The 12,625-nt window shown below is 35.9% G+C and overlaps 2 protein-coding genes across 2 annotated transcripts; both read left to right on the forward strand.

Annotated features, from left to right (window-relative positions):
- Nucleotides 1-603: 603 nt before the first annotated feature.
- LOC118045406 (protein SIEVE ELEMENT OCCLUSION C) lies at nt 604-4,330 on the forward strand. The gene is given in 7 exon segments (XM_035054030.2): nt 604-1,027; nt 1,538-1,645; nt 1,738-2,183; nt 2,440-2,552; nt 2,657-2,784; nt 3,033-3,515; nt 3,602-4,330. Coding segments are annotated over 7 exon segments (2,064 nt in total). The 5' UTR covers nt 604-856; the 3' UTR covers nt 4,217-4,330.
- A 3,550-nt stretch (nt 4,331-7,880) lies between these two features.
- LOC118045405 (protein SIEVE ELEMENT OCCLUSION B-like) lies at nt 7,881-11,261 on the forward strand. Its single transcript, XM_035054029.2, has 7 exons — nt 7,881-8,165; nt 8,261-8,368; nt 8,448-8,896; nt 9,098-9,207; nt 9,342-9,484; nt 9,719-10,210; nt 10,427-11,261. Exons 1-7 carry the CDS (start codon nt 7,956-7,958, stop codon nt 11,042-11,044), a joined length of 2,130 nt encoding a protein of 709 aa, XP_034909920.1. The 5' UTR covers nt 7,881-7,955; the 3' UTR covers nt 11,045-11,261.
- The last annotated feature ends 1,364 nt before the right edge of the window (nt 11,262-12,625 follow it).

Genomic DNA, 12,625 nt, shown 5'->3' on the forward strand with positions numbered 1-12,625 from the left:
CGTGCATAATTCCTTCTTTTTTTTTTTCCTTGCATCTTTTTCAAGTTATGGCAGCCAAATGACTTCCGATCGACATCATGTTTTCTGTAATCAGAAGTCCATCGTTGATAGCCATATTCCTCTGAGACTGACTATGTGATTGCATCAACCACCGTGTAGTTTTGCCGTTACTTTTATTTTCTTCCCTGAACCCTTTTTTTTTTTCATTCTTTGGAATAAGAAGCAAATTAATAAAGATGGAGCACAATTCCTTTTATCTTTTTCTTTTGTTGCTATTTTTGCCTTTGTCAATGAAAGCCAAGACATGCAGTATGCAGTCAAACTGATTCTCTAATGTATCGATCATTAAAGAAACAATTAAAGAATATTTGAAGTTATAGCACATGCTTTTATAATTCGTCTCTTTTGTCGAATACTTTTTGTCAGTGAAGCTTTGTTTTGTGTGTGTGTGTGTGTGTGCAGGAAAAAACCTTGAAAATAAAGAGATTAGCTAAATTTATAGTATTATTAAAGAATTTGTGCGTACTTGTTCTAGTATTGCATGCTTTTGTCCCTTGTAAGTAAACTATGGAAAAAGTGAAAAAGGAAGGTCCTGAACTTGATTCCTGCAGACAGTGAAGAAATCTTGAAGCAAGAAATGCTCTCTTTAGTGGTCTCCAAGGAAATCTTTAAACAAGAGATTAGCTGTAGCCTGATCCTTCTTTCGGACATCGCCTAATTATGCAAATTGTGCTCGTTTACTCAACGTGAACCCGTATTTGTCACCTAATTGTTCAATAATTATAAGATCATGCAACCACATGTTGCATGTCTTAACCTACGCACACTTAGCCTTCAAGTCACAATCACTTAGGCCATGAACTTGTTTGGTAATGACTGTTCTTCCCAGCACTCTTCGATGCCTTCAGAAGATGATATTCTGATAAAGAAGCTCCTGTTGACACATGATCCTGATGGTCGTCGCCTAGATTCCGAGCTACTGCTTCGTGCAATGGAGAATGTCCTGTGTTACGCTGCTGCATCCCAAGTACTACACTTTTAAGCGGTTTTTTTCCTTTCATTTTCACCCTACTATGGTTTAGAAACTAGTACAATTGATTTTCAGAGATCTATGAGGCAATATTTGGATGAAGACATGTCATATTTTCTCAAACAAACAAAAAAGAAAACGAAAACGAGAAGAAAGTTTTTCTTGTTTTCTTGGGGGCAGGTTTTGCTTATTTCCATGGAAAGTGATTCAAAGATGCCTGACAGAATGAGCACTAGGAAATTGACATCTTATTTCTGAGTGCAGCATATTCACCATTATGCATGGCAGTAGAAGACTAAATCATGAAAAATTATGTTTCAACAGTTTATTTATCATAATCAACATCTAGCATTCAACTTTATCGCATGAAAGATCTGATTTTTGTTGGATTTCACTTGTGGCGTTCAGATTTTCTCCCCATAGCAACGCTACTGTCACTGAAATGTGTACCATTAGCAGAGTTAACCGGCATTTTGAACATTAATTCAAATTAAGTTCCACTTTCAGGTCTGTGGTTTTCATATTGATGCAATTGTAAAGGATGATGTAAGCGACATTGAAGTGGTTGGATCACAAGAAACACTGGCACAGATCATCGACAGAATTAAGTTTGAGGTAATTATTTCTCCACACCAATTTTCTTTCCTTCAAACATGCAAGTAAACCGACATTTTGACCCTTCCTCTTTTTCCTATTCGTTATTGAAGATGCTTTGCAAACATTCTGACAAGGAAAACCTGCACACGAGAACGATGATCTTGTTTGATGTGCTTGGAAATTACAGATGGGATGTCAAGGCGGTATTAACACTTGCGGCCTTTGCAGCAACCTACGGTGAATTTTGCATCATACTGCAGGAATACCCTTATAATCCCTTGGCCGTATCAGTCGCCATGTTGAAGCACCTACCCCTCAACTTATGGCCATTGAAGCCCCAATTTAAGGCCTTGAGCTTCTTAGTCAGGACAATGATTGATGTTACCAAGTGCATAATAAAGTTTGAAGGGCTTCCCTTTAGATATGCACAGCTGGATGATGAAACAATGGTCATTGCGAAGTCTTGCATCTATGTAGCTGCTTACTGGGTCACAAGAAGCACAGTGGCATGCACTTCTCAAATCGGAGACTTGAAAGCCATGAAGCCTGAGCAAGTGCATGTTCCTTCCCTTTAGTCTGGTTTTAATATGTACCATTTTATTTTATTTATAATTCATAATAAGCATTGATATGTATCGTTATGTCACTGTTAAAATGGATTCATTCTATTGTCCATTCCCAATTACATTTCTTTCTGTACAATTTAGGATAAAACTGGTGTAAATTAAATTCTGTTCATATATGAGAAGATAGAGATCATTTGCAGAGTTTCTACTATTATAACATTAATAACACACAGATTTTCTTTTCAGGTGGTCAAATTCAACATTGATTGCAGCATGGGAGCTCTCAAGTCTGGCTTATAAGTTGAGCAGCATATTCAGTCACCTCAGGCGGCAGGTGGATTTGTGTCATCAAGAAATGGGTACCTGATTTCTTTCTCGGGAAAGATTTGGAAACCTATTCCTGAGTGAATGTGAAATCCATTATGAATTATTTTGACACCTCATCTTTTTGCACAACTTGCAGAGGAAAAGATGCATCAGAAGCTGTTAAAAGTTTTCCAGGAGGTCCATCCTGATAACCAAGATGTCCTAGGAATATTATTGGCTGCGAAGGATGAGTTACCGCTCAAGAATTCCTCCACACAAGACAAGGTAATTACTGTTTTTACTAATAGTGTCTTCTTCGTCTGGCAACCCAACGTCCACGCAAGAAGGGGAAAAACAGAGAGAAAGAGAGAGTGAGCAAGCCATGATGCTTAACGACACTTGATTCATGTAGTCTAAATGCTTTCTGGTTCTAAAAATGTGAAGAAGAAAAAAAGGTAAAAAGTCCATGGATTTAATCTTCGTTCTATCCACAACATTGCATCTGATACGATTTTCTTTGAGTTCATTTACAGCTAGGTGTATCTGAAATGAAGGGCAAGGTAGTTTTACTTTTGGTATCAAAGGCAGAGCTCCTTCCACAAGAGGGATTGCTTCTGCTGCTTGACAGAACATATGATCATCCTTACCACAAGAAGTTAGAGGGATGTTACGAAATTGTTTGGATCTCAATTTCTGATACATGGACTGATGCTGAAAGGGACATATTCGATGTTTTGTCAAACTCTTTGCCATGGTACTCAGTCCGGCGACCGTGGGTGCTCTACTCAGCTGTTGTGAACTACATAAAACAAGAATGGGACTACAAAAATGCCCCTCTTATTGTAGTGTTGGATTCGCAAGGTATGGTCAGAAAATCAAATGCAATGGATATGGTGTTCATATGGGGTGCCAGAGCATACCCCTTCTCAACTTCGAAAGAAAAGGAACTCTGGGACGAAGAGAATTGGACCCTGAAACTTTTGCTTGATGAAATTGACCCTCTATTAACCACCTGGGTATGATACTAGCATCTTGAATATGGTTGCATACTTAAGGAATTTCTTTTATCGCTTTTGCACTCATTACATTGCGTTGATCTCAGGTAGAAGAAGGCAGAAATATTTGCATTTATGGAAGTGACAACCTAGACTGGATTAGGGAATTCAATGCCACGTGTAAGGTGATCCGAAGTGCTGGTGTGCAGCTTGAGATGGTGTATGTTGGCTGCAAAGACCTTGGCGAACAAGTAAGACGCCTGTTAGCTATTATCGATGAAGAACTGCACAGAAGTTTATTCTCTTTCACAAAACTTCATTTCTTTTGGCTTCGGTTGGAGAGTATCAGAAGATCAAAACTCCAACTGGGACAATCAATCCATTCCGATGATCATATCTTGAGAGAGGTGTCAGCATTACTAGATACGGCCAACGAAGGGTGGGCCATAATCGGACGAGGGAATACGGCAGACATTGTAAAACTTTCAGCTAGTGAAGCAATAAAATGGTTGGATAGGTTTCCAGAATGGGAAGAGAATGTGGCAAAGTTAGGATTCGTGTCAGCACTTAGAGCTGCCATTGATCCACCACCTCCTCCTCCTCCTCCTCCAGGGCCTTGAAATCATTCGAAAGTTGTTCCTTATGCAGAAGGGCTAACAGAAGAAACTGTACTGTGTGAGAAGTGTAAGCATCCCATGAAGAAGAACGTTGTTTATGAGTGAAATATCGATATGTACTGAGCAAACAAACATCAAGCTATTTTTTTTGTTATCGCTGTTGAACAGAATGCTTGACAATTTATTATGATCATCTAATTACAGATTGATGCAACTTAATTTTACAGTACACTTGATCATGTTCTTAGTAAACAATACAGTAACTATATCCTTGCTTGTTCTGTTAATTCTCGGCGATCTGTATAAAGATAAAGAGCAGAAAAATAAGGTAGAAAAGGCGGCCTTCTACAAGTTGCAGCTATTGATCCTCTGGAGGTAGGCCCATTGATAAAATTAGTAGAAAGACGACAGCAAGGAAAGAAACTAGAACCTCCCAACACAAATAATAATAATAAAAAAAAACAAACAAACAAACTTGCTAGAAGCAAAGAGCAGTAAATCTGTGGTTTCTTATTAGTTTTCCTGTACTAGCATAGTTACTTATTTCTTAGATGTTAAACCCGGCCGGTCTCCGCTAGTTGTTTCTAGAAAACCATGACCCTTAAGTTGAATCTAAAAAGTCATTAATTAGATCAAATCTGGTCAACTCGATTAAGTTTTTAATTACATGATTAGCTTAGTTTAAACTTGACTAGATTTAGATTAGGTTTGGAAGTTTTTTTTTTAAAAAATAATTTATTTGAATTGATCTGATAATCAATAGATTAACTCAATAACTTAGTAATTTATATATCATAATTTTAAAACTCGATTTAAAACAATAAAAGTAAGTATGTGTTATAAGTCGAAATAATTATTTTAAATTAACCTAATTTTTTTAAAGAATCAAAACAATATCGTTTTGATAAAAAAAATCAAAAACAAATCAATGAATTGCTAGTCATCAGCAACCAGGTTAGATCATGATCAAATCAATCATTGAGTCAATCAATTATTTTTTTCTTTCAATTCAGACCAATTTGGTCTCAATTTAGACGGATTTTGGGTGACCTGTCGGCAGATCTCAAATTTTAAAACCTTGTTATCCACCACTTTTTACCCCCCTCCCGGGTGTAGGTGCTGAACGCCTACCTTATTCCCACATCCCTTGGCCTTCAAGTCTAGAGAATATAAGGTTCTTCCTTATCCTTTTCTTTTTCCACCTTATTCTTTGATTTTGGTCCCCATGTCATTCTTTGGAATTTCATAAAGTTTGGGCTATTATTTCAAGTTTGATAGGATAAAAAATTAAAACAAAAAAACAATTCAAAATTTTTAAAAACTCTAGTCCAACTATGGGCCAAAATTTACTTTAATAATCAAAAACTATTTTTTAAAAAAAATTATAACCTTTAACTTTTTATTATACTCTAATATTTTTTAACACATAATTTAAAAAAAAAAAATTGACAGTTACGTTTGCAACGGTTGAGTAATTTTAATATGAATTAATAAAAGTATCCTTTTAAGTAAATATATAATAATAAAAAAGATTTGAACATGGGTAAGCTTAGTTATATATTGAAAAAACCCATGTAAGAACATGATGTAACAACGCAGACGACCATTAATATATAAAGATTTGTTTTTAGTGAATATGTAGCCAACTTTACTATTCATGTTAATTAATTAGTATAAATAATACATAGAAATCAGCATTTTGCTTACTGTTTTTTTTCCCTGCGTTTCAAACACAAAAATATTATGGGATCCATAAACAGTAAAACAAAAAAAAATTATTTGCCAAACAGATTGCATCTGCGTTTTGTTTAAAAACACAGATGTAACCTCTTTATCCAAATAGTCTCTAAAATAGAAGCTAGTGACGGAAATAAAAAGAAAAATAAAAACTTTAATATTAAAAATAAAAAATAAAAAACACAGACACAATACGCAGCTGCGTTTTTGTTTTTATTAAAAAGAAATAAAAATTTTAATATTTTAGTTAGGAATTTGTTTTCAATGAAATAGTATAGCCAACTTTACTATTCATGCTAATTAACAGTACGTAGGAAGCAATATTTGCTTCTTTTTCTTTCCCTTGCATTTCAAACACAAAAATAGTGTGGGATCCATAAACAGTAATTTTTTTTTTTCTTTATCAAACAGGTTACATTTGCATTCTGTTTAAAATACAGCGCAACCTCGTTACCAATTAGCCTCTAAGACAGAAGCTAGCGGTGGCGGCATTCCTAACCTAATGGTAATCACTGGTCATATCGGCGGAGTGCTACAGAGGATAGAGGAGAGTTTTAATAACTTGACTCCTGCAGGATGAGCAAATAGGAAACACCCTTTTAAAATGTAAAGAAATTGGGAGAAAGGTGGCTCGGCTTCAGAATGTGGATGGTTCGTGGTGACTAAGCTATAAATTAGTACTTACAGTTTGACAAAAAATAATTATCAATCCTCTTAAATTCAGAAAGGTGGTTTGGTTCGGATGTTCCCTTCTTCAATTTTATATTTGTTTTGGTTTTTATTTTATTTTTTTTCATTTTTGAGAAATTAAAAGAAAAGAGAAATTAAAGGAGCATGTAAGATGAAGAGATTTAATCAGAAAAGAAGGAATTTTTTTAGGAGAAAAGAAAATCCCATTGAATTAAGGACGGTAAATATTGGTTAAGGATGGTTTAGTTATTTTTTATCTTATAAAAAATTAATTTATAGTTTCAATAAATTGTATGGATTTATTTATTTATTTATTGGAGACGGTTGAGTTCTGCTTTTAATAATTAATGATGATGAGTTTATTTGGTATTGTCATATGGTTGTTTTTTAATTTTTTTTAAAAAATATTTTTAAATTAAAAAAATTGATATCACTATATTAAAATAACTTTAAAAAATATAAAATATAATAAAGTTTAAAATTAATTTTTTAAAAAAATACAAAAAACCCTACCACAAAGTGTGGAAAGAGATGCGTCATTATTGCTGGTGATCTGGAAAACAGAGAAAACAATGAGCATCTAATCACCTTTAACTTTAAAATGATGCAATGTTTCTTACGTCATAAAAGACAAAGAAACATTCTTAGAGAAAGTCCATAAACATTTTCTCCATTCCTTCATCGTATTGTCTGGTTAAAATTAACGTGCAACCATTTCTCTCTTAGAATTTGAGAGAAATTCTGTTTTACACACGGGTGCAGCCCGGATAATTGCAAGTGGATTAAATGTTGCCTTTTCTGATAATATGATCAGAGCACTGCTGCCTTTCTCTTTGTTTGAGAACGTAATTTCATTCTATAACGTTGAAATTTGAATTCCAGATCTCTTGAAAAGAGTAAATTACACTGATGTCAGATGAGTTACAACTCGTTAATGATTTCTATAAGAAAACGAAAGGATTTCAGCTTCTGAGTCTCAACAAGCAGAGCAAGGGCGTTGCCGCTGAAACAACATTCCGATCATGGGCTGACCGGAAAGTATGGACCTGTGACATGCTCGGCATCAACGTGTTACACAAAATTAAAATTTAAACTGTGACTGTGTGACAAACTCAGCATCAACGTGTTCCACAAAATATATACAGTAAAATCAGCAATCATAGTATTCGAATCTTCGACAACATAGTTAAAATCAAAGCCAAAAGAGATAGTAAATAAGTTACAATATTACAGACAGGACCTTATCCAAAATTTATCCCTGGGGCACTTTAGAGCTTAGACCCTGTCTGAAGCAAGGTATTAATTCTAGCTTTGACCTATAAATACAAGTCTCGGATCAGCTAACCACATCCATACCAACACAAGCTGTTCACTCCTCTCTCTTTCCCTCTTAGAATTTGAATCTATATAGTTTTCTATGACCTCGATGGCTGTGGTACCTCAAAAGACGAGGCGTGAACGCAGTATGTTTTCATCATCGGATGACACCGCAATGATGAAGCAAATTCAGGCCACTCATGCTCCCGATGGCCGTGAATTTTCAGTGAAGCCTCTTCTTCATATTGTTGAGAACATTTTCCTCCGTGCCACTCCTGCCCTAGGCATGACCAGCATTGTTCAGCAGCAGGTATATACATAACCAGTAGTACTGCCTCTTGCATGCTAATTTATTCAGCATTATTATTATGTTTCTGATCATCACTGGTGACTTCTATATTTTAGGGAGTTCATCAAGCACAACTTGATGAGTTGGAGGAGAAGGCTCTTCAAAATGGCTTTCATGAAACGATCGAGATGCTGTCTTACAACATCAACAAGATTTCCTGCGAGGTAAGTTCGGACAGAAGAGACGTTTATAAGTTCATGATGTTTAAAGACACTAACGAATACGCTGCTTTTTTTCCAACAGATGTCCTGCAAGTGTTCTGGAGGTGGAGATGCACATGCAACAACTTTGGCAATATTCAACTTGGTATCAAACTACTCGTGGGACGAAAAGGTGGTGCTAGCGTTAGCTGGATTTGCCGTGAACTATGGGGAGTTTTGGCTTGTCGCCCAGCTTTACCTTACAAACCCACTAGCTAAGGCGGTTGCACTTCTGAAGCAATTGCCGGACATAATTGAACGAGCAGACAATCTGAAGCCCAAGTTTGAGGCACTCACAAGCCTTATCAAGGCCATGATGGATGTGGCCAAATGCATAGTTGAGTTCAAGGAGCTTCCGTCGCAATACATCACCCCTGACACTCCAGAAATGTTAACTGCCACCGCTCATATCCCCACTGCTGTTTACTGGACCATCAGGAGTATTGTGGCTTGCGCATCACAAATTATGGGCCTTATTGGCATGGGTCATGAGTATGTGTTTCCTTCTCCATGATAAATTTGCTTATATTAATCAGAAATATTCTTCACCAAAATAACATGTAGACAAGCTCAGTCCACTCTGGCTCTGGCTATGAAAGTACTAGAAGGGTTTTCACATGCATGCAAAGCAGCCAAAAGTAGAGTGAAAAGGGTGCTAAACTTTTCTTTTGCATCTCACTATCTGCTCCACAGGTACATAGCATCCACAACAGAGGCTTGGGAGCTATCAAGCTTGGCCCACAAGGTTAATAACATTCACAGCCATCTCATGAAGCAGCTCACCCTTTGTTTTCAACACATAGGTGAGTCCGAGCCCTGTCAAACAAGTGCAATTCATATCAAACAGTATATTATAATTTTCACCATTTAAAAAAATTATGTTTTGATGCAAAATACATGCTGGATGGTGATAACTAGTGATCTCTCTGTGATCCAGATGAGAAAAGACATATTGAAGCATTTCAAACACTTGTGAGCCTGTTCGAAGCTTTCCACATTGAGAACATGAAGATTCTAAAGGCTTTGATTTATGCCAAGGACGATCAACTACCACTCTTTGATGGTTCCACCAAGAAAAGGGTTCGGTTATTGTTCTGTTCTTTCAGTCCATTTCTTTCAGTCCATTTTTAGTTAATTCACTGGATGATATAGACCAGAGAGATTGTTGAGTAAAAACCGCATGCGGTCTTGCTTGAAATCTCACCACATAATAGTTATGCAGATATCAATCATACTTCCTGACGAGGATATTTGTTAATGATCCTCCTATATGAATATACAAGGATAAAACAGAATTCCCACTGTTAATTACAGGCAAGCCTTGATGTGTTGAGAAGGAGGAGCGTGTTGCTGCTGATTTCGGACCTCGAAATCTCCCATGAAGAGCTTTCAATGCTGCAACAAATGTACACTGAGGCGCGGGAGCAACAAGGAAGACCAGAGAGCCAGTATGAGGTTGTATGGCTCCCAGTTGTGGACAGATCATCCCCGTGGAATGAAGCAAAGCAGAAGCAGTTTGAGGATTTTCAAAAGATGATGCCATGGTACTCTGTCTATCACCCTTCATTGCTAGATGTTGCAGTCATCAGGTACATCAAAGAGGTGTGGCACTTCAACAAGAGGCCCTTTCTTGTGGTTTTGGATCCACAAGGGAGAGTAGTCAACCCCAATGCAATCCACATGATGTGGATTTGGGGAAGCCTGGCTTTCCCTTTCACCAGCATGAGGGAGGAAGCGCTCTGGAAAGAAGAAACCTGGAAAATGGAGCTACTGGCAGATAGCATTGATCAAACGATCGTGTCTTGGGTATAGCTTTCCTCTCTTGCATGCATACAATAATCAAACTAAAATGCAGTCTTTATCTCAACATTCTATCGACATCATCTACTACCTGCAATTTCTCAGCTGAGGGATTCAAATTTCCAAAACTTTGAAACTAATTTGTAAACTAGACAAGGTGCAGAGGAATTTCATACGCGCATTATTCATGGATTTAACACAAGTAATTAATTGTTATTGCAGATAGACCAAGGGAAGTACATATGCTTGTATGGTGGGGAGGACATTGAGTGGATCCGTAAATTCACCGTTACTGCAAAAGAAGTTGCGAGCAAGGCCGCTATAACGTTAGAAATGCTCTATGTAGGGAAGAGCAACCCCAGGGAGAAAGTTAGGAAAAACAACTCTACCATTACGACCGAGAAACTTAGCAATGTATTGCCAGACCTCGCTTGGATCTGGATCTTTTGGTTGAGGCTGGAGAGCATGTGGCATTCCAAGGTGCAACACAAGAGGACTGTAGAGAATGACGTCATCATGCAGGAGATAATGACAATGCTCAGCTTCGATGGAAGTGATCAAGGGTGGGCTGTGATCAGCAGGGGACCTGCTGAAATGGCCAAGGCAAAGGGAGAAACCATCCTGAAATCCTTAGTTGAATTTGAGATATGGAAGGACAGTGTACAGGAGAAGGGTTTTCTGCCTGCACTGATTGATTACCTCCATCAACTCCATAGCCCATTCCACTGCAACCGTCTGATACTGCCAGGGGCTACAGGGAGCATCCCAGAGAAGGTTGTTTGTGCTGAATGCAACCGTCCCATGGAGAAGTTCATCATGTATCGTTGCTGTACCGATTGAGCTTTATTACCAGTAATACGGTATGCTATTTACGTTTTAAATCACTATCTATTTCAATAAAAACCAAGGCAGACACGGCCACCGTCGCTGCCGCTACTATCTGTGATGATGCACATCAGCTCTGGTGTGGAATATGTCGAGGCTTTTCTACTACTACATGTTTTTTGTATTTTAATATGTTGCTTATTGTTAATGAAAGGTGTTGTTTGCAGTACCATTTCTAGTTTCTACATGTCCATTTCCTTGGCAATGTTCACTCATCGGAAAACCTCCTAGAAATCAGAGCATATCTTAGGCCTCGATGACAAGGATTTGATTTAGAACATAACGCCTTAAAACTTTAGGGATTTGAATCAATACTCAAAAGTCAAACCCTTAATAACATCCAGTAACTGATTCAGACTTCTTGTTGCGTGGGGCATTTTTAATCTCGTATTCCCCATGAAAGTTCATGAAGACTTGAATTAATCTTTCGATCTTTGAACTCTCTGTCTCTGCTCCTTATTCGAATACATTGTTTATTTCGCAGAAGGAAGATTTGTTTACAGGCCGGCATCGATCAATTTCATCACCATAAAATTAAAATAAACAGTAGAAAACAAGAGACAGGTAACACGGTGCTGGAAACAAAGCACCGTGCTGTTTAACAGTGGTAACAAGGGCGGAGGCAATGCAAAGGTTAGGGTGGGTTAGTTGAAGATTTTATCAAGATTTTTTTATTGGTTTTATATAAAAAATAATTTATAATTGAGTTATTTAAAATTTTTAAAAATTTAGGTATAGTCTATTTTAAACTTAGTTTAAAATTTCAGAAATTTTAGAGAAGTTTAAAAATTTAATACAAGATTATAATTTGAACAGTTTTATATTATTACATATAATTTTCAATTTGACAATCAGATTCAACTGAAATTTTATGAAGGATCTTAAAATATATTGAATAAAATATAGTTAAAATTTTAGGATAAACAGAGTTTTGTAATGCTAACGCAAAAATAAAATCTGTTAAATAAAAAGCAAAACGACTCATTAAAGATAAAATAATTATTTACCATTAAAAAATAAAATAAATCAATTATTCTTTCTTTTTATAAACTTATGAAGTCCAACTTATAAAATACTAAACTAAAAAAAATCAAGTGAAGAAATGAGAAATTAAAAGAAAAAAAAAATTAATTATTTTATTTTTCAGTTGACATGAAATTATTATTTTATCTCAGTTAAAAAAATTATTACAATATCGATTCAAACTCGATTATAAATAAATTATATTTTCACAAAACATCAAATAATATAATTTCAATAATAAATTTATCTTTATTTTTTATTTTATGTACTTTTAAATTTATTTTTTATATTTTAAATAGTATATTTAAATTAAAACTTTTCTAAATATTTTAAAAGTTAATATACATAAATTAATAATTTATCTTAAAAAAAAATTCATATATTTATTTAATAACCCAACTTGATCATAATAATATCAATTAATATATATGAAAGGGTTTGGGATTGCAATAAATATACGCTTCCGTTGACACGTCCTTACGGATCTGTAAAAGCCATTGAAGAACGCAACGC

Source organism: Populus alba, chromosome 10, assembly GCF_005239225.2.
Source record: "Populus alba chromosome 10, ASM523922v2, whole genome shotgun sequence".
Taxonomy (NCBI): domain Eukaryota; kingdom Viridiplantae; phylum Streptophyta; class Magnoliopsida; order Malpighiales; family Salicaceae; genus Populus; species Populus alba.